Genomic DNA, 27,765 nt, shown 5'->3' with positions numbered 1-27,765 from the left:
CTATGATGCCTTAATAATAAAAAAATTAAAAAAAAAGTAATGAAGAAATGTATCTATGATGTGTTGTAATGTTTCATCTGTATCTGATCGAGTTTTCTTAAACAAGAGTATGAACAATGAACATGCTTGCAATTTTGGCAATAGGGATTTTTCAGATACAATGGAAAAAGAGATACATCACAACACAACATATCTGTCACATCGTACTTTCGGTGTATATTGAGATTATGTCTTTTTGTTATGAACTATGGAGAATCAACAAGTGTGTTCAATATTTATGTAGTTTTCGATTCATAATTGAGTATTTCTTCATTTTCAATTGAATTGATATCAATATTTATAATACATTGGGAATTCCTTCTGTAAGTATGTCGTATCGTTGAACAAAAACATAGTAGAAAACTGCGGCAATGATATATCAAGTTTTTCTCTTCAAATTTATTTTTTCAAATGTTCTTTCTTCGTTCATTTTACAGAATACATTTAGTTTCAACTGTATCTAATCATGCGCACGTGTTTTATTGTGTTTTTCGTCAAATTTTTTGCACGGTTTGTATTTTCGTTTTGTCTTTTGGACATATACGTATGGGTGTATTTCGACCGCGCATTTTTTGTTTGCACATGTGCTCTTCTTAAATTAAATTTCTTGCGTTGAACATGGAGGTTTAGTGAATTATTTTCCTTTCTCTTGAAGAAAATGCCTGACGTCTGACAAAAATATTGGTCGACGTACGCGTAGTGCTAGCAGAATGTTACTTCGAAGAAGAGCGCAAAGTATTGATGACCTGTCACAACAAAATACAATACGACGTGAACGATATGCACGAAACAGATCTATCTGCAGAACCACAGCGGCAAAGAAATCCAGCACGACCAAGACAAATACGACGTCGTGTTCTAGAAAATATGTGTCGTGCTTCTTTTAATTACGATCCACAAATTGATTACAGTATGCATGGATATATTGGATTAATGAGTGCGATATGTCCACATTGTGAAGCAGCTAAGTTTCTGGGTGAAACAGCTTGCATGTATTGTGCTAATGGCAAAGTGAAATTACCGGCATTTGAAACTCCACCTGATCCATTGCACTCATTGATTTTTGGAGGATCACAAGTGTCGAAGCATTTTATGAATCATATTCAAGAATATAATTCATCATTTCAAATGACTTCTTTTGGTGCTACAAAAATTATAAGAGACAATTTTATGCCGACATTTAAGGTGATTACTTCATGTGGAATATCTTAATTGTTCTGTAGATCTAAGTAACAGTTTATACAATGTTTTTAAGGATTCTGATCCAACATCAAATTACATTGCATACATATTACAGATTTAAGGTCAGATTTATTATCGAGCGGGTGCATTGTTACCATTTCCTGACGCTAACCATCAATTTTTGCAAATATATTTTATCGGAGATGAAAATCGTGAGTTGGATGAACGTTGCACAATTGGCTCACATACAAAATGAGCGATTATTTGCGTTCTCCAAAGATTTTTTCATCAGAACAATGAATTGGTGAAATTGTTGCAAACCGCTCTCGATCGTATGCCATCTGATAATCACAAAATCATAATCAGAGCGGATAAAACGCCTTTTGGTGAGCATGCCGGAAGATTTAATGTACCGACCATTGATGAAGTGGCAATTGTAATTGTCGGCGATCAGTTTCAATCCCGCGATATTGTACTTCATCGTAGAAACGAACAATTACAGCGTGTTTCGGAGCTTCGTCGCAGTTACAGCGCATTACAATATCCAGTTCTATATTGGAAAGGTGATGATGGTTATCACATTAATACACCAATGATAGACGCAAGAACCGGTAAATAATATACTAATTATATTAATCAGATATTAAATAAAAACTAAAATTTAAAATCGAATGAACTTATTTTTTACAGGTCGAGATGTTCAAAAGAGAGTTAGTGCGATGAATTATTATTCTTATCGATTGATGATTCGTGCACAAGAACAAAATTACATTCTGAGATGTGGTAAACTTTTTCACCAATACATTGTAGACATGTATGGAAAAATTGAAATTGAACGTCTCAATTTCATCAATTCAATCAAGCCAAATTGCGATCTGAAGAGTGTATACATTTGCAATATGCAATAGCGAATTATGCAAATGTGAATGATATCGGACGTCTGACGATATTACCAGCCTCTTGTATTGGTAATCCACGCCACATGCACGAATATGCACAAGATGCTATGTCAAATGTTCGAAAATACGGCCGGCCAGATCTTTTCATCACTTTTACGTGTAATCCGATGTAGAACGATATAAAAAATAATTTGTTCGACGGTCGGTCACCAACAGATCGACACGATGTTACAGCACGTGTATTCCGGCAAAAATTGAAGGCACTGATGGATTTAATTGTGAAATTAAGCGTTTTGGGTAAGGTGCAATGTTCGATGTACTCGATTGAATGACAAAAAATAGGTTTGCCACACGCACACATATTGATATGGATGCTACGTAAAATAACACCGGACGAGATTGATAGCGTCATATCAGCCGAAATACCAGATCAAACCGTCGATGCAGAATTATTTGAAGTGGTAACAAAAAACATTATTCACGGTCCATGCGGTGAAATGAATATGAATTCACCATGTATGATCGATGGGAAATGTTCAGAGCGGTATCCGAGAGCATTAATTTCCGATACCATAACAGGCAATGACGGATATCCATTGTATCGACGTCGATCATATGAAAATAATGGTAAAACGGCGATAATAAGAGTGCGCAATCAAGACATCGAAGTTGACAATCGTTGGGTCGTGCCATATTCACCGATACTGTCAAAAGTTTTTGAGGCTCACATAAATGTTGAGTAGTGTAACTCAGTAAAGTCTATCAAATACATTTGTAAATATGTGCATAAAGGAAGTGATATGGCTGTTTGGTGAAAATAGAAATGATGAAATCACTCAATATCAAATGGGGCGATACATAAGCGGTAACGAATCAGTTTGGCGTGTCTTTTCGTTTCCTTTGCACGAAAGACATCCTGTTGTTGTCCATTTGGCAGTTCATCTGGAGAATGGTCAACGAGTTTATTTCACTACTGAGGATGTACAGCAGAGAGCAGCACAACCACCAGCAACTACTTTAACTGCTTTTTTTCAATTGTGTGAAATCGACACATTTGCCAGAAATTTGATATATGTTGATATACCGCAATATTACACCTGGAATGCATCGTCGAAAAAATTTCAACGGCGTAAACAAGGAACACCAGCTGATGGTCGTCCAGGTATTTTCCAAACAGATAACTTGGGCAGGATGTATACGGTACATCCAAACAGTGCTGAATGTTTCTATTTGCGAATGTTGTTGGTAAACGTTCGAGGACCAAAATCATTTCAGGACTTAAAAACAGTTCACGGTCATTTTTGTCAGACATATCGCGAAGCATGTCAGCTCTTGCATTTGTTAGAAGATGACACTCATTGGGACGCAACATTTCATGATGCATCGATTTCATCTCATCCACAGCAATTACGAATGCTATTTTCGATTATAATATCAACATGCATGCCATCGAATACAATTGAATTGTGGAATAAATATAAAGATTACATGACTGATATTCGGATGCGTCGCAGAGCAATGGATCCTGATTTGCTGATTACATTGGAAATGTACAATGATTGATTTCACCAAATCGTCCAATGCATGTTTTATTTGATCGAGAGTCGTAGCGTGAACAACAATTCGATTGTGACGATTTACGTACATTTGTTCAATCCAACATCACCAAATTGAACAATCAACAAAAGGATATATATAAAAAAATCATGCGAGCTGTTTCTGATAACACTGGTGGATTATATTTTTTGGATGCACCTGGCGGCACCGGAAAAACATTTGTGATTTCATTGATTTTAGCAACTATTCGATCGCAACAGAAAATTGCTTTGGCACTCGCTTCTTCTGGAATTGCTGCAACTTTATTGGATGGAGGACGAATAGCTCACTCAGCTTTAAAATTGCCATTAAATATATAGGTGGTTGAAACTCCAACCTGTAACATATCCCAAAAATTCAGTGATGGCAAAAGTTTTGCAACAAGCAGCGGCCATTCTATGGGATGAGTGTACAAAAAATCATTGGAAGCATTAAATCGAACGATGCAAGATTTACGAGGAAACCGAAGGCTTTTTGGTGGTGCTTTAATTTTATCGTCAGGTGACTTTCGACAAACATTGCCCGTTATTACACGATCAACACCGGCAGATGAGATCAATGCATGTTTGAAGTCTTCCCTTTTGTGGCGATACGTGTAAAAATTAACATTACACATAAACATGCGTGTTCAGTTGCACAATGATCAGTCTGCAGGGCAGTTCTCGAAGCAATTGTTAGAGATTGGAAATAGCAAAATTCCAATCGACAAAAAATATGGTTTGATTACATTGCCAAACAATTTTTGTACAATTATCCAATCAAAAGAAGAATTAATTAAACGAGTGTTTCCAAATATTGTTCAAAATTAGACGAATCACGATTGGTTGAGAGAACGCGCAATACTGGCACCAAAAAATGTACATGTCAATGAAATAAATCATCACATTCTGAAAAAATTGCCAGGTGTGGTGACAACATACAAGTCAGTGGATAGCGCAATGAATCAAGATGACACAGTGAATTAACCAGTTGAATTTTTGAATTCATTGGAACCGACTGGTATGCCACCGCATTGTTTAAATTTGAAGGTCGGCTCATCAGTTATTTTATTACGGAATTTAAATGCACCAAAATTGTGTAATGCAACAAGACCAAATGTAAAAAAGTTGACGACGAATTTAATTGAAGCAACAATACTGACCGGCTAAGCGTACGGTGAAATTGTGCTTATACCGCGAATCCCACTGATACCAACAGACATGCCATTTGAATTCAAGCGTTTGCAATTTCCAGTGCGCCTGTCATTTCATTTGCTATGTCAGTCAACAAGGCGCAAGGACAAACACTTCGAGTATGCGGATTGAATTTGGAGGAACCGTGCTTTTCGCACGGACAGCAGCTATACGTTGCCTGTTCCAGAGTAGGCATTCCAAATTGTTTGTTTATTCATATCCCAGATGGAATAACGAAAAATGTAGTGTATCCAAATGTTTTGGATTAAGAATTGAAATAATGATTAAAAAAATTCTATGATATTTTATTCTTTTTCCAATATTTCTATTGGTGTAGCGAAGCAAACCGGGGTCCCGCTAGTTAGTGATATTTCCCAAAATTCGTTACAATATGATGATATTTCAATCAGCAGACGAAGTACTATCAGTAAATAAATGTTTATGATTGCGATTTAAAACAAATATTTGATTCTACTTAATGAGAGTGTGAAGCACGTAAATACCTTAGGTTGTGAGATCAAACATTAATCATAACCACAGCTGAGGGGCTATCTCGTTTAGAGAAGTTCTTAAAGGGGTTTATATGTTAATTGCCCAGTCCTTTGAAAGTGGAACTTTCGTTAGTATGCCATGGCCGCTGTATCAGCGCTAGTGGAGTTTGTGTTCTCATGTTTTTCTCTTGCCAAAAAACCTGTATACTAAGCCAATTGTACGTAGATCTGATGGCTAAGTGTAGGGATCGCGGTGTTAGAGAGGTTTACATGTATGATACAGATTGGAGCTAGTCCAAGTTTGGAGGGGGCTTACTTGGTTCTTTCCGTATCAGCTTGAGCATTAAGCTAATAAGCTCCCTTTCCACAGAACTCCGCCTCTCCGTAACCATTTTTGCTACGATCAATCAGCGCCATAGTCAGTAACTACTTTGCCACATCACTAATCTTCTCGAGAACAGCCAGGTCGATATAAGCTATTTACCAAATTTCGCAAAAATATCAAGTTTTCTTGTTATAATAGGGCGGACAGACGCACGTACGGACATGGGTTAATAAATATATTTTTAGATGCTGATAATTTTGATATAAGGAAGCATATATGTATATCTATCGCGATATCTTCATGTGATCGCTTACAACCTTTATCCAATCAAAGCTGTAATAGCCCTAGGTATAAGTAAACCCTGCCTATAAAAATTGTCTAGATCCCGACGAATGTCATTTGTCTAGGCCAATATATTTACCCCCTTATTCATAAAAAATAAAAAAAGGTTAACAAAGCTCTTATAGCTCATTCGAATATCGCGTGGAATTGTCAGTTTAAAAAGCTGCAGTGAACCTGTTTTTTTTTATGAATAAGGGGGATAAAGTTCAACATATTAACATAATTGCAAAGTTACTTTTACCTTCCCGCGTTGGTGACCCCAAATTCACATTTATAATAAGAACATTATGTGTAGTAGGTACTTAGTAACATTAATACCAAAACTTAACAGTTCATTAAAGAATAAAAATTAAAATGAAATTTTCTTTTGAAAAATTATAGCAAAATGTTTTGTCCATATCGCGCTAATTTTGTTTCGCTGGAATATACATAAAGTCTTGGAGTTTGTTATTATGACAGAACAAAAGCTGTTTATTTAACTAATTAACCGCGTATTCAGGAAACTGCAATGGAAATGTCAATTTAAAAAGCTTTATAAACCGTTGGTACTTCCGGGTTTCAAGGTATAAAAGGCCGAGTGAATTAAGAAAAGACAATTTACTTTGTATAATTTTAAGTTTAGAAGTATTTTTATTGTGTCCTATTCTTGAAATCTAGAAAGAAAGGATGTTGATTATTTTCTGTTCACACGACCAAATTATGTATAAATAGCGCCCATAAAACTTATCTTTCTTTACGTAATACTTAACAAGCAACGGAAAGTCATAAAGTAAAATTAATTCACGAAAACACTTCGCGCTTCTGTTTGCCGTCCTTAGCTGCTTTTTGAAATATACAAATGCTCAATATCGCATTTGGAATGGAAAAAATAGGCATATAGAGAAAAGCCCATATTTGGTATCAATACATCATTCTGGTGCGTATACTTGCGCTGGTGCATTAATAAGTTTGCAAATGGTGATTACAGCTGCACATTGTGTGGCACACATAAGAGAGAACCTCATCACTGTGGCAGCTGGTGTAACCCATTTAAACGATATAAGAGAACATGGACAGATGAGCTGTGTGCATAGTGTAAATTACCCACGTGATTATAATCTCCAAACAGGACATATGGATATAGGTGTGATTAAATTGCTTTCACCCTTTAGACGGGGTCCTACAGTACAAGCAATAGCACTTTGCAATACTGCATTGAACCTGGGCATAAAGATGCGAGTCAGCGGATGGGGTGCAACAAGTGGAGATAATATTAGGGCTTCAAGTATACTCCAAACTACTCACGTGAATATAGTACCACAAGAGCAATGTGCGGAAATGGCTGCGACGTCAAATAAAATGATAACAGAATCAATGATTTGTGCAACGCGTTATGGAACTTCTCCGTGTCAGGGAGATTCTGGGGCACCGGGCGTTGTGAAGGGAAAACTTTGTGCGGTGGTAGCATATGGACTAGGTTGTGTGAATCCCGGTTATCCGAATATATATACAGATGTAAATAATGCAAACGTTAGAAGCTTTCTAAGACTAGCTAATGCGGTTTAATTTGAGGGTGTTGTATAACTAGTGGAACATCAGCATAGTTCGGCTAAGCTTAGGTATGATGATACTTCAATCAGCAATCGAAGTGGCATTATTATAATCTTTCTTTTGTATTATCTATAAATAAATTGTTATCATTGCGATTTAAAACAAATATTTGATTGTACTTAATGAGATTGTGACGCATGTAAATGCCTTAGGTTGTGGGATCAAACTTAAAACATAGCATTGAAGTTAGCACGTTAGTGAATAGAACACGAAAAAAAAAAATTGCAGATTAAGTACCTGACAAATTCGCCATATAGATTTCAGTATAAAACGCTGATCCAACCAGTCATAAGGAAATCAATGTAATCGGATATTGAGTTCATAGCAAAACGTCTTATTAATAATTGTAATTAATAATTGGACGTTGTGACAGCGCACTGCCCGAAAGTAGCCCAATGAAACCGGCTAATCCTGTTTATTATTTTTTTGTTTATTTATTTATTTTTGTAGGTTAATTGACGGGCAGCGTTTTAACAAACGTCGAGATCTAAAATGCTCAGCTACAGAAGAAATATCATCAGCTGAGCGTAAAACTAAATTAATAGAAGGGTCGAAATTTCTCTAGTGGGCCACTTTAAAATCGATTGTCTCAGTTTTCGTTGATTAATACGGCATTTAAACGGTCTGGAAGTAAAAACTATATCCCAAAATATTTTTGCAAAACAATTTTTTTTTTCATTAGTTATTCACAGTTAAGAGTTTTTGATCATGTTATTTGAAAAAATTAATAACTCGTGAACTGTTTATCGAAACTCAACGTGTTCTACATCAAAAATTTCGTCAATTAATATACTTTGCTAAAATACCTGTTTGTTTTAAATAATTAAAAATTAAGAAAACTGCTCCGCCTGCGAGAAAATTTTGACACATTTCATTCAACTCTACCATCTCTCATTATTTTGCATTAGGTCAAAAGTTATGCATGTTTTGTGACCGCGCTACTACCTCCAGCGCTAGACGAGCACGTTTTGATGCTCGGGCGCTGAATCATCGTGTGACCGAAATTTTGTGTCAGGGAGATTCTGGGGCAACGGCCGTTGTCAATGGACAAGTTTATGCGGTGGTATCATTTGGGAAAGGTTGTGTGATTTCCCGTTATCCGAATATATTAGCAACGCGCGCGTTCACAAATAATGGCCTCTCTGTCACCTACTCTTTCACTTACTCGGACACTTCCTTCGAGGAGCTCTCTTAACCTCTTTGCCAGAGCCGATTGCCGAAAACTTATCCCCGACCACAAAACGGCAAAAGTTCTGCATGAGCAGTTTAGCTGACGATGGAAGAGCGAATATCTCAAGGAACTACACAAATGATATAAGTGGAAACATCCCCAACAATGTTCGCGAAGGAGATATGGTCGTTAGCAAAGATGACTTACACCCACCAATGTTCATTTCTGTACATAGAGTAGGCCTGTACCTGCCATATGTATGTGGAGTAAATTTCCAGAAAAGAATTTAGGCCTGGCTTCTCTTCCAATTTACGTCGTGCTCCTGGTAATTTTTACAACTAATTGGTGGGACTAAGATAATCCCCTGGAAACATTTCTTTGCGGACATAGAGTGCTCAGTACGGTTGAAAAGAGTCCCAGGAAGGATAAACGTAGTGCATGGACTAATAACGAAAGAGAATGGGGAATGGGCACCCTTGATGTGCTTTTCGATACGCATTTCCCATCGGGAGATGATTCAGAAGAGCCAGCAGAGAGCGGGTAGTGCCTGGGTGCGTGACCGATACCAAGATCGAATGGGCGCTGAAGACGTTCTCTAAGTTTAAATCGCCGCGCCCAGATATAGCCATACCTGGGCGCTTCGGGATATTCATACCCGGGCACCCAATGTCGGGTTGGCAGCCAACGCAGAGAAGACGGATAGGGTCTTGTTTACTAAGAGGTACAAGGTCCCAAATTGGACCAGGCCTATGTTATGAGGATGACCTCACAGGAGAAACCTTGCACCATATATCCAGAATCATCCTAGACAGTAAACTGTCATGGAAGCTTAACGTGGAGGAGAGGGTGAAGAAGACATCAACGGCACTTTATGCATGTAAAAGGATGCTGCAGTGTACATGGGGCGTATCGCCCTCTCTTTCTCATTGGGTTTTTACAGCGATTGTGAACCCTATTCTATACTATGGAATTCTTGTTAGGTGGAAAGCCACACAAAAAACAACCTACCTCAAAAAATTAGGGGGGGGGGGGGGGCGGGTATGCAGACTATCAATGCTTAGCATTACAGGAAAACAACCCCGACGGCTGCACTGAATGCCATTCTGCACATTCCGCATTTCGACTTGGTAGCAAAGAACATAGCGTTAACAACTGCAACCAGGCTCGCTGCGTCGACGCCGACCATACGGCCACAGTAATATAGCGTCATGAATCACAAGACGAACAGACTATAATACATTATGTTTTGGAATAAATTTAAATAAAAATACGTACATATATATAAAAACTAAGAAGAGACGGCGGACCATATCCTCCTAGAATGTGACGCAATCTCAAGACATATGGCCAAGTTTATGGGCTCACCATGGCCAGAACATTGCCAAATTTGATCTCTCAAGCCAAGAGTACTGCTAGGGTTCATCAAGGACGTCGGCTTGGATGAGGTGCTGTGATGGAGGTGAGGGCACAATAGACCAATGGTCGCAGTGTAGTCCTAAATTAATTGTCTATCTATCTAACGGAGAAGGAACCAGTCGTGGTTGACTGTGTTAAAACACGCCAAGCTGCACTAGCGCCATCCTATAATGAATGTTTATGGAGTTAAAACAGTGGAAGTGATATGCACTTTACGGAATTCATGCTGATGGCGGCTGGATAACCGAAAAATTTCATTTAATTGAGGGAATCATATCGACTTTAAACGTTTTCGTGACTGACTAAAGGGATAATATCGGTAGATACTGGCTGGGTTTTCGGTCTTTGATAGTGGGTTTATCCATGTTATTTTGGAAAGACAATGGCTTTTAACAGAGAATGACAAAGGCTTTTAACGACAAGTAGAAAAAATGTTCTATGCTGCTGATGCCCTCATGGCCAAGGTTTTTTGGCATCGGCATAGGTTTTCCGTCTGGCATTATTGATATAGAAGGATTGACCTTTTCAATGGCTTCCTTAACCTCTGTTGAGGTAACGGAGAGTTGCGAATCGTCATGGTTGTGTTTATGTACCCGTTGATTTGGACGATATCTAGCATTGTCAACTGAAGTATGCATTGCAAATTGGCAACAGAAAGCACTCGCGCATTTCCTCGAGTCCGACAGACGAAATTCTAGTCGAATAAATTATTCAAAAACTAACTAGTATGAATAACACTACAAAATTATAGTCAATGAACTATTCAAAAGCTGACTAGTATTAATAACCCCACAAAATTCTAGTCAATGGACTAGAATTTTCGCTGACTACTTTGGCTTTTGACTGCAGGGATTCATAGATTCGCACAATATGCTACATTGCGTAAACAAAATATTTCGAATAATTGTGTGAATTACCACCATGGCACAGCATGTAAATAATTTCCTTTTCTGTTTATTTAATTTTATTTGCAGAATTTTCCTTTCACAGTGCACGGCAGTTTAACAGCAGAATCAAACGGTAGCGTAAAAAGTTAAGAATCAAAACCAATGTTGGGTAAATTTACATCGAATCATGTGCAGGTGTATCATCAGTACTCGCGAACCATACGTTTGAAGAAGCCAAGGAAGGTAAATTAATTCAAGTTTATTATCGTTTTATAAATACACTTACACGAATATGTGTTAACTTGCTGTGCTGCCCAGCCATAGAATTCAACAGAATGCGGTAAAAAAAATAAATAAACAACAAGACAATTAAGTAAAAAACGCATTCAGTTATTGAAGCATAATTAAATTAATTAAAACAAAAGCAGAAAAAATAAAAATAAATACACAAAAATACACGAAAACGCAGAACCATTAATTTATTGTTTAATCGCAAGGTAAAAGGTATTTCATTGTATATGGCGTTTTTTGTTTAACTTTCACGACTTTGTGTACGCATAACTTTTTTAACAACTCACATCTGTTGTGTGTCCAAAAAATAATACAATAACAATTACACATAAAAGGTAATAACACAGTTCATGGCTCATATCAGTGCGAGCACAATTATACAAATGGAAAAATGAAAAATATCTGTACAATAACAAACATTTTTTTCACGCGTTCAACAAGCAAAATGAACGTTTTTGTGCAAGTTAATATAAAAAGTGCAAATTTCTACATATAAACAATTTTTTTTTGACTAACATTCGATATGTATTAAAAAAATTGCATACGCTGTATTATCTGAAAAAACTCATATAAATTTAAACTCATACAAAAAATGTGTTGTCCTGCGATAGTTTTTCTAATAGTACATACTAACCTGCACTTGGCACACATATTTTATACTACTTACTACATGTGTATGTATATGTATGTGTGACTGAGTGGCACCACGCTGCGTATGAGCACCATTTAATTGCAACAATTTGCAGCATATGTGAAAGTGAAAAAAATTTCAAATATGCAAATTGCATGTTACAATGTATTTAAATTTCATGCAATAATAATTTTGAATTGTTTGCGAAATTCAAAATCTGTTGCTCTAACAAAAGTTTGTGAACTTTTTTTATGTAAAATCGAAAATATCACGCTGATTCGATAGCGTAATAATTGAACAATAATTAATTCGTATGATATGCACGAAAATCTTCACAATAGCATTGTGCTACGTTGCGTATACGCAATATTTTAATTAGGTGCATACATTTATGTGGGGTAGGAGTTATATCGCACGTTTTATTGTAAATTGATGTAATGCAAAATTTTCATTTTCAGAGATAGATTGACGACATTATGTTCAGTCTTGTATTATACACTGAAAGAAAAAGACTGGTAAAATCAGCCGCCATTTGACCGTTTTAGTAGTCAAATGAACAAAAAAAGTTGTTGAGACAGCTTTGTACGAAAGTACCTATGTTGCGGCATTTGCAAGGCAGATGAGTTTTCACTGAGATCTTTTCATGGCAGAAATACACTCGGAGTGCTTGCCGAACAGTGCCGAGGGGCGACCCCGCTTAGGAAAATTTTCTGCTAATTGAAAACGTTATTTCTAAAATTTTTATGTTGTTTTGCCCGGGCTGTAAACCCAAGGTCTTCGGTGTGGTAGGCGGAGCACGCTACCATCACACCACGGTGGCCGCCAAATACATAAGTAAATATAGTACACAGCATACATAAGTACAAAGTAGAGAGCGCAGTGTGCATAAAATTCTCTTTGAAATTTGCTCATGTATTGACTGTTGCTCGCTGTTGAAATGACCAGTGAGATCAGTTGTGTTAATAAAAAAAACAGTTAGATTGATTAGGAATCTGTCAATTTTACAGAATTTTGTTAATTTAAGAGCGAAAATTTCGCTTCTGTTTAAATGACTAAACTAATTTGTTCCCTTTACAAAGAACTCGGTCGAATTAACCATAACTCGATCAATTTCACCGAATCTCCGTTAAGTCAAGAACAACCGATTTGTTGATTTTACTAACACCATTTCTTTCAGTGTACTGAATGAAATACAAGTTACTGAAAAAGTTGTCTTTCCATCTTTATTATATAAATTTGGCTCATAAAAATTGCTTTAATTTTTGAATGTAAAGTAAATAAACACGAAATAAAGCTTTAATCCACTATAAAAGCGTAAACTTTGAGGTATTCAGTAGAGAATTTACTTTTATTTGGCTGAATATTTTTTTTAAAGTAAAAAAATTTTTCAAAATAGCATCAATATATTTTTTAAAAATTAGTTGACATAATAATTAAAGTTTGTCCCTCAACCTTTCGAATTGGGGTAACTACTTCTATAGAAATAAGCCCGAGAATTCAAGTATTTAAAATAACAAAACTTAAATTACAATAAAAGGTGCGATCTGTAGGCAACTTTGTGATATTCCGTTGATGTTTTAATTAAAATGGCAAACGAAGAAAAGAACTTATATACATACTAATTTTGTAAATACTTTTTTTCTTTTGTTTTATCAATTCTCTGTATACTTTTCACTTTGAAACAGGCATTTTTTTGGTTTAATAAAGAATCAAATATAAAATAAGAAGTTAAATATACATGAACAAAATTTTTTCTCAACGAAATTTTCTAGATTTTTTAACTACAACTTTTCAATCCAATAATAAGAAAACGTAAGTTTGTAATGAGAATACGTAAAATGAGAAAAGATAAACTGATAATGAGAAACGGTAAATTAGTAATGAGAAAATATAAATTTATATTGAGAATATCTAAATTTGTAAGGAGAAACGTAAGTTTGTAATGAGAATAAGTAAATTAAAATGAGAAAAGGTAAACCGATAACGAGAAATCGTAAATTTATAATGGGAAAATGTAAATTTATTATGATAAAAGTAAACTGATAATGAGAAACTATAAACTATGTAATAATGAGAAAATATAAATTTATATTAAGAATATATAAATTTGTAATGAGAAAACTTAAGCTTGTGATGAGATGAATTTTATAACTTTAGTTATTTAAACTTTGTGGATGTAAATAGTAAGCAAGCTTTCAGAAAACAGAACATCATACTGCCCTTTTTGTATTCTGTCTTTAAAATAAAATTAAAAACATAGAAAGTTACATAGTCGGTACAGTGGAGTTTCAAGATGACTGCGCGGTTTGCTTAGCCAATATGAAATACAAACGTATTTCCCGTGTCTTAAATTGTAACCATTTATTTCATACAACGTGTATTGCACCAATATGTAGAAATATTATTTAAAAAAATGTTGAATGAGCACCTATTACGCATAATAGAATGGCTGGAGGACAATTGTGGGCTTACCTTGCGTCAGATTAGGCAAAAACTATTCTGCGATTTTGGCGTGGACGTTGGAAATCATCCCGAGGGTATGTGCTATAGTGTTAAAAAAGTGCACACACAACATACTACGATGAACAGCGATGCTAATAGGGAAAAAAGAGCCGAATATGTTAGAAAGCTAAATGCCTTCATACAGCAAGGTAAGCAAATAGTATGGATTGACGAAACCAACTTCAATCTATTTTATCGATCTACTCCTGGACGATCCAAAGTAGGGAAACGTGCTATTAAAACATTGCCAGCAGCGCGTGGTCCGAATGTACACCTGATGGGTGCCATTAAGGGTTCAAACATACTATAAATGGATCGAAAGCCAGGTTCGTTCACAGCCAGCGGCTGCGGGAATTGAATTTCCACCCTCATTCAAATGTGGCAGCGGTTGGGCAACACCTTGGAAGACCTGGTAATTGAGTGTGATAACGCGCCTTGCCACTCAGGCATCGAGTCAGCGGTAGCCCAGCACTCCAAAAATATGTCACAAGTGCTTCGATTGGATTCATACTCACCTATGTTGAACCCCATAGAAATAGTATGATCCAAACTTAAAGCAGAAGTAAAGACGACTCTGCGCGTACCTGTTGTGACTGGAGCAGGAGTAGGCGAACAGCGGCTCCAGTATTTAGAAAACGCCATTGATGACGCCAAAACGCAGTTGACGGGAGGGGATTGTGTAAGAGCTGCACAGCATACAACAACGCTTCATGCAGATGCACTCGCACTACAAGACATGACAGTGGGTCAATAAACGAAAAAGATAGATTTTGAAAAATTATTAGAGTTCCCATTATTAATTTACTTATTCTCATTTTGAATTTGTGTTTTCTCATTACTAATTTACATTCTCTCATTACCAGTTTACATTTTCTTATTACCAATTTACGCTTTCTCATTACAATTTACGTATTCTCTTTACAAAATTATATTTTCTCAATATAAAATTACATTTTCTCAATATAATTTACGTTTTCTCATTACAAATTTACGTTTTCTCATTATTGGTTTGAAAAGGTGTAGAGTTCTCATTACAAATTTACACATTCTCAATGTAAATTTACATTTTCTCATTAAAAATTTACAATTTCTCATTATCAGTTTACCTTTTCTCATTTTAATTTACATATTCTCATTACAAACTCACGTTTTCTCATTATGGGGTTGAAAAGGTGTAAAATAATAAAATTTGTTTAATTTCTTTTAATATTTTGTTATTGTTTCATTTAAAATTTGTTTTTAATATTTCATACTTTCTCAATTAAAATATTTATATATGGGGTATTCCATCCCATTTCGACCAATTTTGAAACCGACCCCTTTAGAATTGGCTGAAAGTTTTTCTTCTTTTTCTAGCTTACGAAAGACGTTTTTAAGAAGTTTTTCAAATTTTTTCATCCAACTCAAAAAAAGTTATGAATTTAAAAAAAAACACCGTTTTTGTTTTCAAAATGCTATAACTTTTTCAAAAATTGACCGTTTGGGATCTTTTTTTTTAAAAAAATTTGTTTTTAAATGTACTTTTCGGAAAAAATTCCAAAAAATGTTTTTAGTTTTTTTTTGTAATTTTTCAGTTTTTCGAGATTTTTCGAATTTCGCCCTTTTTTTCTCATAAAAAACTTCAATCAATTCTGCAATCATCCCCACTAATCCCGGAGTGGGCCGAGAATTTTTTTTTTTTATTTAATTGAAAAAAAAAAAACATTTTGATAAGAATTATTAGCCTTTATATTAAATAATATATTTTTAAATTTTTGAGCTGAAGGCCAATTTAAATAAAAATACAACTATAATACAAAAAGTTGTGTTTTTATTTAAATTGGCCTTCAGCTCAAAAATTTAAAATATATATTATGAAAAAAAAAACTTTAAATTTTTTTTTGTATTTTTTCCGAAAAGTACATTTAAAAACATATTTAAAAAAAAATGATCCTAAACGGTCAATTTTTGAAAAAGTTATAGCATTTTGAAAAAAACCCCGTTTTCCAACTCAAAATAAGTTTTAAATATTTTGAAAAAAACGGTGTTGGAAGAGAACCGTTTGGGATAATTTTTTTTTTAAATATGTTTTTAAATATACTTTTCGGAAAAAATACAAAAAAAATTTTAAAGTTTTTTTTCAATTAAAAAAAAAAATTCTCGGCCCACTCCGGGATTAGTGGGGATGATTGCAGAATTGATTGAAGTTTTTTATGAGAAAATAAAGGGCGAAATTCGAAAAATCTCGAAAAACTGAAAAATTACAAAAAACAATTTTAAAAATTTTTTTGAATTTTTTCCGAAAAGTACATTTAAAAGCAAATTAAAAAAAAAAAGAACACAAACGGTCAATTTTTGAAAAAGTTATAGCATTTTGAAAACAAAAACGGTGTTTTTTTAAAAATTCATAACTTTTTTTGAGTTGGATGTAAAAATTTGAAAAACTTCTGAAAAACGTCTTTCGTAAGCTAGAAAAAGAAGAAAAACTTTCAGCCAATTCTAAAGGGGTCGGGTTCAAAATTTGTCGAAATGGGATGGAATACCCCATATATTCTTATAATTTTTAAAATGTTTTTAATTTATTTTTTAAGATTTAAGTGCTCAAAATTATTATAATATAAAGAATGGTAGAAAGAGAAAATACTTTTCTTATTAATATTTATTAATAACAGTATTTTGGGTCTATTTTTACTACAGTAGCAACTCGATTCTTGCTAATGGAAACCGGGCTCGATGCAAATTTCGAGGTTGTCGCAACTACCAAGTGTTTTTTTCGTATGAAATAAAAGCAAATTTTATGAAAGAATTTGGTTGGCAAATAAGTTTATTATTTTTAATATGTATTTTAATTAAAAACGCTTTCGTTCATATACATAAATATATGTAGAAAGACTAACATACTTTATGTGGAACGAAAAAAACTTAAAATTTTTGTTTGTTTTGCGCAAACTCGCTTGTTCAGTATTACGCTGCTTCTAAGTCTCTGGAGCGTCATAATATCGTCTAAAGATGCGTTATTTTGATCAGCCCATTCTAAGCCTCTTCCGACTTAGCTTCCTTAAAATGTCAGCTTTTTGTTTAATTTTAAGCAACGTAGATTTTTTTGCTGTTATTATGAGACCGCACCACTCAATAAAACGCCAGTTAAAACTGATCCCAAAATACACGTGCGTAAGAGAATTAGTCAATCACAGCAATTCATTAACGAAATATATCGGGACTTTCCCGAATCTTATTGAATCTAAGGAACCGTTACCAAAAGAAACAAGGCAATGTCGTAAGTATCAAGTTCAAATTTTTTGGATGTCGCAACTATTGAGTATGTAATGGAAAAATTGTCTATGTTGCAAGAATTGAGGTGTGCAAGTACCGAGTATGTGCACGAATCGAGTTACTACTGTATTTAAACTTTCTATTAAGTATATTTTTTTTAATTTTTAACTTAAGAATTTAGTGCATGAAGCTGTAATCATTTCTTCTTATAAAATCTGTGCTTTGAAAACTTAAAGGGTTATCGTCGCTTTTCTTACCGAACTTTTGTAAGCTTATTGCTTATAAAATAGTTTTTTTTTTTTGTAATAAGGATAAATTTTGTAAAAATAAGGACAAGAAACTGCAACAAGAATCTACACTAAAAAAAGAATAATGTAAAAAAGCATGTGAAGCTCAAAGAACTTTAAGTTTTTTGATCTGTGTGGTTATTCAAAATAAGGAATGAAATAAGCTAAAACTCAAATCAAATCGTATGTTGCTATGAATCCAATACAATGAAATCTCTTTTTCCAAATGCGATGAAACTGCTATGATAGCCTTTCAGTCTCATTCCATTTTTAGCCTGTATCCTATCTTAGATACATACATACATAGCTAAGATTAACACTAAGCCTCACCACACATTTCCACTTAAACCGGCTAAAAAATTTCATACATTTACTTATTCAGCGTGAAATTGCTAAAGGTACAATTTTTTCACTCTATTTTGCGCTCGCTGGCATTTTCCGTTATTACGGCTTTCAAACGAATAGAGCTTCTATGCAGACATGCCATAAAAAACAACCGACGCTGTGACTGCAACATAAATATTGAGGGGACGAAGAAAAGCAAGCAAAACAAAAACGGGACAGAAACTACTTCAAAAAAGTGAAAAATAGTAGTGTTAAGAAACTTAACAAGCGAGCGCAGAGGAAGTGTCAAGTAGCGAAAAGTAGTGGAGGAATACAAAACACAAAAAAAAAAAAGGAACGGAATTTCATGAAACTAAATTAACACTCTATGTGTGACATATGTAGATCAATTCAACGCTTCAAAAAATTTCGAAAACTTTTCTTATCATCCTCGTTTGCTTTGTACATTATTTTATGCAAAGTATATGCATAGACAAAATTACAAACATCTGCGTCTGCTATAAACAATTGGAAGTTGATAGACGCTACGTGCCATCTCGTCACTTTTACAGTAAAAGCTCATCAAAAACGCTCATGATCAACCACATCAGCAGCAGCAGCAACTGAATCTAAATTCAAGCAAACAACTCAAAAAGGGAAAAAAGAAACACACAGCCATTTTAAATTTTCACTTAGAATTGTGTCAACGTTAAGTCACTGCAAAAATTCCGCAATATTCGGTGCTTTGGCGTTGGAATATGTTGAAGCAGAAGCGTCAAGCCAAACAGAAACCGAAAGCAAAGCCGGTAAGCATTTGTTCAAAATGTTGTCAAAGTTTGTGCGTAGAAATATTTAGTTAGCATTCAAATAAAAAACTACATACTATGCTACTTACACATTTTTTTATTTGCTACAAATTGAAATACACACACCTTGCACACACACACACACACACCACACCAACACCCGCTACACATTTATTATACTTATCTATCTATCTCACCTGCTAGTTTTATTTACAACTACTTTTTTCCATATCGTTATTTTTGTTTTTTTTAGGCTTACAGTAATGAAAACTAGAAAGATAAAAACTAATACAAATGCACCATATATACACACATTCACACAAATTTACACAAAACTACGTACAATACACTTTTGAAGAAAATAATGTTACACCTTTATTAGGCCACCATAGTCTTTATTAATCACTTTTACACACACAAACATATGTACTTTCATTTTCCATCTTCATTCTTAGGTATAATTATTTCGTCGACCACTATGAAGATCTGCAAATTTTTGATTTTTGTTTACAAAACTAGGACCATCCGATTTTTGTATGTGAATTGAATGCCCCGTTTAGCTTTATTTCATTTCCATCCCCGAAACTGCGCATTGTAACTGTTACTCTTCTGGGCTCATTGTAACCCTATAATGCTCACAGCGGCGATATGTAGATAGTGAGAAATTGGCTCCTCCCACTGCTTGGTTTCAGCAGTATCGCGAATATTTGTCTAGTTGAGCAGATGTGTCAACAGTTTGGAGGGATCATAAACTGTATACAGCCTCTCAATGGAAAACTGTTCTGTCTGCATATAGGTAATGATTCCAGTCTATATTTAGATCTGGTTGGGTGCGCATAACCAGGACACTGGTGCAATGTTCGCTGACGATTAATTTGGTTTGGAATTTTTTGATCGGAAGCTACGCGTATCTGTTTATGCTGGAACCTGTTCCTCCTTATTTCGTGCAGAGGCGTATTCGATCACCTTCAAATAGTTGAGGGATGTTAGATCGTGTAAGCTTCATGAACACCTCAAGCTGAAGCTAAAATTTAAAATAATCTTGACGTAACCTTACACTGAAAAGTAGATTTAAGTATCTTTAGATTAAGCTGTTTTAACATTTCCAGTCAAACAGACATATTACAAAGTACTCCGTAAGCAGTTCTTGAACATTGGGGGATGCAATTATCTGATAATGCTGTAAAAAAGCTCCTTTTAAAACCTTACTCTATTAATCTGCTAGAAAGAACTGCCAAAAAGTTTAGGACTCCTTAGCAAAGCGATATGTTTTTTAAAAAGGAATTTAAGGATCTCCAAAAATCAGCCGAAGATCTCTCATAGTATAGGATTTCAGAATGTTTGATCAGTTTCCAATTTACTTTTTATGACCAAATACAAAAAAAAAAAAAAAAACATAAAAATTACCACCCGAAAGAAATTGTTTAAGAAATGACATGGAATCGCTTTAATGTTTAATAAATAAAGAAATAATACCATCAATTTCTTAAATATTCCGATGAAGGAAATGGAAATGTTAAATTAACAAAAACTTTTAAAATTTACACAAATCAGGCCCTAAGCGTGCCCATCAAGTTTCTTCAGGATATCCTTTTCATTATCAAAAATATAGAACTAGAAAAAATATAAAAATTGTTGTATAAAAAATATTTTATTTAAACAAGTTATTAAAATTACAAAAAAAGTATGCAAAGCTGTACTGTCTTTTTCATTACAAAATATAAAAAGAATTAACAAAATACAAAAAAAAAAAAAATTATAAGAAGTAAGAACCAAAAAAAAAAAAAGTTATTAAAAAAATTAGGTTATTATTCCTACTCCGTAGTCGTAGCTCTCTTTCAAGGGTGACGTATAAGCCTGATTTAATTTTCACTCTGGCGAATTTCGCCCTTGGTTTGCTGAGTTCCTAGTGAAAAGTAGCGCACCTCGTACATAAAGTCGAATGTGTTTCGAGCCTTCTGTGCAAGGTTTACGTTACATACCACCTTCAGTATAACTTCACCTGCCCTTAAGACCATACTTTAATGCAGCAGCACGCCAACAACAACCGACTCTGAAACAGGCTGAAGAAAAATCAGCTCGTGACCAACAGCCAATGGTATATCACTGAAGTGGCAAAAAAGAAAGGTGTTGTTACTTCGGTACACGCAGATGGGCGAGCGTGAAAATGGGTATCTTTTACGCATGAGATGTATGCGTGTATTGCATTTGTACTAGTTATTTGAGTGGAAAGAACGCTGTTACACGCGAGGCACATTTCATTTAGGCAAAGACTACAGGGTGTTTGCCTTTATACTATTTATCTGCCTGCCGCTGCTTTAATGATTAAATAGCCCATTCTCCTCGGCGCTGACTTCGCGACTGTAAGGCGATTCGTGTGTATGGGGAAAATAGCTGTATGCTGTGCGCACTGTCGGGAGTATCCAGCGGGGGAGCCAATACTTGCAGCTCTCTTTGTACATACCTACTCCGGCGTATGCCTAATCTACTCATTTTCACGATCCTCCATACTGCTTGCATTAGTCACGCATTCTTTTGCCAAACTGTCATCACACTGTAAGTGTAATACTCTGTCCGCCGCATACCACAATCTGAGTAGAGCATCCACTTACATATGCGTCCCACCCGTTCCTCTTAGAAAATGGTTATTTTTTTGTGTGTAAATAAGATACTCAAGTCACAGTTATTCATTTTAACCTTTCTTTGTCTAGCTTAGTCGCTAATACACAGAAGTAGATGAAATTTACAGCTCTTGTTGTTTTTGTAGCACTGTTTTGCTCTATCCAATAGGTGCGACTACTCACAAATTGGACGGGTCAACACAAAATTTGACGTTGACTTCAAAGCAATAAAGGATCGTAATTTGACGAAAAAAAATTATATGGCATGACAAAGTTTGCTTTCCTATTTAGGAAACCGTTGAAGGAATTTTTTAAAAATCTGTGGTTTTAATTTTTACTTGAAAATGAAGCAATTCAAATAAATATTTTTATTAAGTTTTAACATCGAAATAACTTACAAAAAACTGGAGAATGATTTAAAACTGTACACTTTTACTTTTTCTTTTATGTTCATAGGTAGTATCCCTCAATAAACCCCAAATATAGTATCCCATCATGTTTTCATTATATTGGCCTTCATAACGTTGTTCGAAGAAGAGCCTAAAAACTCTGCTTTACATTTTGGTAAATTTAAATCTCTAATCAAATCATTAAAATCTTCAGCAGTGATGAAATGATGTTTTGGTTGTTCTCGTGTCGGTAAAAACTCCGTATCGGCATTGCTTTTATAAGAACTAAGAGATGATCCACTTCTCTGCGAAAATTTTTTCGTTGGGTCTGGTACTGGCCGTGTCAGATCATGTGCAACTGGAGCAGAAGAAGAGTCAAGATCAGGATATTTGATAGGTTTTGCATTTTTACCTCTACGTTTTTTACTCGGACAATGCCAAAGTAGCAGTCCTTAACGTGGTCTTTTGTACTTGCCAGATTCTTGGTGTTGCAAATTTCATAGATCTTTCCTCATCTCGATACCAACCTAAAATTTAGAAAGAGAAATCAATATGTCTACTTTATTTAATTTACTATTTAAATAAAATTTGCTTACCTTACCAAACATCTCTTACAATAACTACAAGCAACATGTGGAGCCTATGTCTTGTATTGATTCCAAACAGGAGAGCCAAAATATGCTTCGTAGGCTTCACAGAGGAGGAGAGATGTATTTAATTCGTATTTTATATCTCGAACTTTAGTAAATTTCCCACATATATATAAAAAAAGCATCAGCTTCATATTTACATTTTCGCGACGACATTTTAGGTTATTCTAGATTTGTACAAAACACCTCTAGCGCCATGAGTATTGTTACTATAACTATTACGAAAGCAAACTTTATACCAAAAATATGTATTTTCTTTTCGTTTTTGTTTATAATAAAACAGAAAATCATGAAATAAACTTTAGGACAAAGAACAACATTTTTTTGTAGAGTCGTGTTTTCATCAGTATCATCTAACGGGAGTCCACTTTCAATTACATGCAAACAATTGTCTACCTTACTATTTGCAAATGATACTACATTATTACATTACTACATTATATCACACTAAAACATTCACTATCACTTTTACTTTCTAAACAAACCCATTTTCGACAAACACACGAACTTTTTTTTAACGCGAATACATACGAACATTTCACAAAACTCAATTCAGGAACACACTGATAAAACACAAATACATTCAACACATCTGCTGTTGTACTAATTACCAAACTGCTTTTTATTATTACTCTATACTCTACTTTTTGGTGCTTTTCTACTCTCTATCAAACTAAAATTAGACATTAAAATATTATCATCCAATTCTACAGTGATTGTTGAATAAAAATGTATTTGCATCGATTAGAGTTATGAGTAGTAAATCATGTATGCTAGACAATTACTTCCTACTATAATTAAGTGCTAAGTACTTTTAGGCCTGCTAGTGTGCTATCAATATTATAATTAAGACTTAGTATGGTTTAAACGTAGTATATAGTTCTATATATAGTATATGTGTGATTGTGCTTAGTATGCAAATTGCTAGTGGTAAACTAGAACTACATACGTTAATACTTATAAGGAATGCTATTGGCATTTGTATTGGATTTGCTTAGTGCTATGGAGTATTTTTAGTGAGTGACAAAAATTATTTATTTTGATTATTTAAATATCCGTACATTTCACTAAATACTTTATAATCGTATGTATCAGAAAAACATAAAAATAATAGATTTTTTTTTATGTAATTTTTTAATCTTAAACTGTGTAATGTATACTCTGTATGTATGTAGTGGTATACAAGTTTAATAAGATGCCAAAATGCCAAGGATGCAAGTGGCAAAATTGGGTTGATGTGGAAGAAACACGTTTGCTTTAATGTCACCACACTTTATGCCGCATATGTAAGTATAAAAGGTTGTATTTGATTATAAATTTGATTATGAATACCGCTGCAATAGCATAATAACAACAAAACTGGAAGACAAGGCATGTCGTTGTGTGGATGGCTGAATAAACGGCAAACTGACTGTAACAACATACATACATAAGTACATACACATGTGCGTAGAAGCTACTAAACGAGGATTTGTATACAATATAATAATTGGAGTGTTATAAGGGAATGTAAATATTATGAAAAATGTGCCTAAAAGTGGAATGTATGTGCAAAACATTTATATGTAAAAAGAAATTTAGTTAATGTTAATATAAATGCAAACACAAAAATAGAAGTGGCAATTTTATGAAATTTCGACGGCTTTAATCTTATTTTTTTACTTTCAATAAAACTTCTATGAATTTTGTAACTGAAATCATGCAAACCAGTTACAAAAATATTTCCGAAAATTTGAGAAATTTTATACCAAGCTTCTAAACTTAATCAAATCACAATTTTGTTTAATTAAATAATTAATTTTTCCTTTTCACACAGGCCCAGTTAGTTCATTAACGTACATCTGTCAGCAATCCCAAAATAATTAAATAATAATAATTATTGTGTATGGAAAATTAAGTACAATAAGGTACGGTTCGTATTTGCACATTAATGTGCAGCACATTTGTCCATTTTTCGCTCAGGCACATTTTTTTTCAATATTGCACAGCTCATGTGTATGAGCATTGAAATTAGTGGGCATATATTTCCCACACGTATGTGTGCTGTGCATGTGTGTGCAAAGATGAACCCTGCAATAAGGGCTTCAAAGTAAAAAATTTTACTAATTATTTTATTAAGCCTCTTTGTGATATTCGCATTATAAAACGAGCTCTACCATGCTTTAAGTTTATATATAGGATTCGAACTATCCAGTTCGCTGCATATCACACTTTAAGTTTTTTTGTAATACTGTGTTATAAGCATGGGCGGATCCAGATAGGCATTTGGAGGGGGGGGGGGGCTTTACGAAAAAAGCCCGATTTCATTTCAAGAAATATATTGTAATGAAATCAATCAATACTCCTGTCTTCAAAAACGGTGGGAGATATTGTTATATTATTTATAACCATCTTTCCTTTTCAAAATAAATTTCACTAGACATGAATCACTAAACCGGTTGATTACCACGCCCACTTTCTATATAAAAATGAAAGATACACATATAGAACACACATACAAATTCGAGATCTGTAGTTTCTACCGCTTCTTTCCATGTATTTGGCGATGAAGATATGTACATACAATGGTGGCCATATCATATGCAACAAACAAGGTATTTACGAAAAATTGTATGTTCTTTATCATCAAATGCAGAATATTGATTGAAAGTTAGTTTATTTAAGTTTGGTATGTACACTTTTAATTTATATTTTTAAATTACACAAAATCAATTCTGACATAATGGAAAAATTTTACTTTTATAACAACTTAAAAAGTACGTGGGCAAAACAAATGTAACTTTTTGAAAGTTATAGTGAAAAATAGTAAAACTAGTATTTTGTTGCAAACCCATTGCATTTTATTACTTCGGCGCATCGTTTCGGCATTGAAGCAATTAAATTATCGATAGTTTTCATCGGGATCGATTTTCAGGCTTCTTGGAGTTTATTAAAAACTTTATCGCCATTTCTAATGCTGGTCCTAACTATTCGCCTGTTAACCAGCTCCCACAAGTTCTCAATCTGGTTGAGATCCGGGGACTGTGGTGGCCATTCCATAACATTAACCTTATTTGCTGTAAACCAAGACTTAACATATTTTGACGTGTGCTTTGGATCATTATCCTGCTGGAAGACCCAACGCACCGGCAATTCCCACTCATCATATGGCAGCATTACTTCTTCCAAAATATTTTTGTAGCCGTAGCGGCCCATAATTCTATTGCTTTTATGTAATGGTCCAACGCCGTATGCAGAAAATCAGCCCCACACCATTATATTGCCTCCACCATGCTTAACTGTTTTCTTGCAATAACGAGGATCATACCGTTCCGGTCTTCTCACATAAGATTTTCCATCACTGCCTATCAAGTTAAATTTTGACACATCGCTGATGAGATCTGTTTTCCATTTGCTGATCGGCCAATTTAGATGCTCCTTGGCAAATTTCAAACGCTTTGCCTTGTTCTTCATTGAAATCATAGGTTTGTGTGCAGGACGGCAACCTCGCTGTGAAGCTTTCAAAAGGCGTCTACTCACACTTCTCGTGGATATTTGCAAATCTAAGTCTTTTATTATTTGTCTTGGGACAATTTGAGGATTCTTTTTTGCCAGTTCTACTATCAAGTTGTCTGTCCTTTGGCTGGTTTTGCGTATGCGCCCTCCTCCGTGAATAACAGCAACCTCTTTTCTTGTAGCAAATCTTTTTGTTATTCGCGAAATGGTACTTTTGTGTATGCCATATTTGGCAGTAATGTCTTTCCGTGCCATTCCTGTCTGAAAATCTCCAATAATTCTCTTACGAAGTTCAATTCCAAATTTATCTCTTGCCATTATCAAAAGCGCGAAACTTTATTTAAATAAACACATTTATTTATTTCCAGGAACGATTGATATTATATTATGCGCAGTAGGCCGGGTCGATTTGTGGGGAGGCAAAAAAATCGGCCATTGCTCTGTGAAAATCATATTCCAGGGATCAAAGTAAGAAACTTTGCCGAAGGAACCATACCTCTAAAACGAATTCTGATGCCCCCCCACCCTTTGGGTCGTGGGGGCAAATTTTGAAAAATCCTACTTTGAAATGCCTATGTTTTTTCTTTTTGGAGTTTATTTTTCTCTTTAGAAATTTATTTAGTCAGAACATATTTAAATCAAAAAATGAATTTAACTTAGTAATAGAAAAGAAATTTAAAAAAATTATTAGAAATTAGCGTTTTTACAACCCCCTTTTAAAACCAAGGCATCACTGTGATGCATTTGCATGTTGTAAACATGCCTGTGGGTTTTTTATTCAACCGTTTTAAAAAATGAAGGTATGACTGTGACACAATTGCGAATCGTAAAATTGCTTGTGTTGTTTTTTTAAGCCACCACAAGACACACCAGGTAGAATTGAAATTGCACCTACCCAAAAGTCCGACCCAAAGGGGGGGGGGGGGACATCAGAATTCGTTTTAGAGGTATGGTTCCTTCGGCAAAGTTTCTTATTTTGATCCCTAGAATACGATTTTCACAGAGCAATGAGCGATTTTTAAATCGACCCGCCCTAATGCGCAGTGTACCAGCTATATTGAGTGACAGTTAAACCAAAGGCAACGAATAAAATACCGTTAGAGTAGTGTTACTTAAACTATTTTGACGAGTTGCATTTGTTTTGTTCATGCTCCGTTAGGGTTCATATAAAAATGGGAGTCTATATTCTTTAAGGTAACAAATACTTTTCGTTTGAAAACGTAAAATAAAAATGTACATTCCAAACTAATATAATTATACATTAAATCATAATTCTGTAAATTTTAATGATAAAATATGTACACATTTTTGTAAATAGCATGTTAGTTGCATATTGTAACGAATTTACTGCAATTCCTCTTATTTGCAATCTTCTGCTAACGTTCGAATCACTAAATTGTTGAATAA

At 34.5% G+C, this 27,765-nt stretch overlaps 1 protein-coding gene across 24 annotated transcripts in view; it reads left to right on the top strand.

The window, feature by feature from the left end:
• Trpm (transient receptor potential cation channel, subfamily M) overlaps nt 1-27,765 on the top strand; it is a 793,755-nt gene that overhangs the window by 352,367 nt on the left and 413,623 nt on the right. For 14 of the 24 annotated variants that reach the window (XM_067775779.1, XM_067775781.1, XM_067775778.1 and 11 more), the window contains 2 exons: nt 11,198-11,353; nt 18,539-19,203. In XM_067775779.1, coding sequence (XP_067631880.1) covers nt 19,156-19,203 — 48 coding nt within the window. In that variant the 5' untranslated portion in view covers nt 11,198-11,353; nt 18,539-19,155. Of the gene's footprint in view, nt 1-11,197; nt 11,354-18,455; nt 19,204-27,765 lie in introns of all 24 variants that reach the window. The other 10 variants (XM_067775790.1, XM_067775792.1, XM_067775791.1 and 7 more) reach the window with 2 other exon arrangements.

Source organism: Eurosta solidaginis, chromosome 3 (assembly GCF_040869045.1).
Source record: "Eurosta solidaginis isolate ZX-2024a chromosome 3, ASM4086904v1, whole genome shotgun sequence".
In the NCBI taxonomy this organism is placed as follows: Eukaryota; Metazoa; Arthropoda; class Insecta; order Diptera; family Tephritidae; genus Eurosta; species Eurosta solidaginis.
This window is presented reverse-complemented; position numbering and strand designations above follow the sequence as displayed.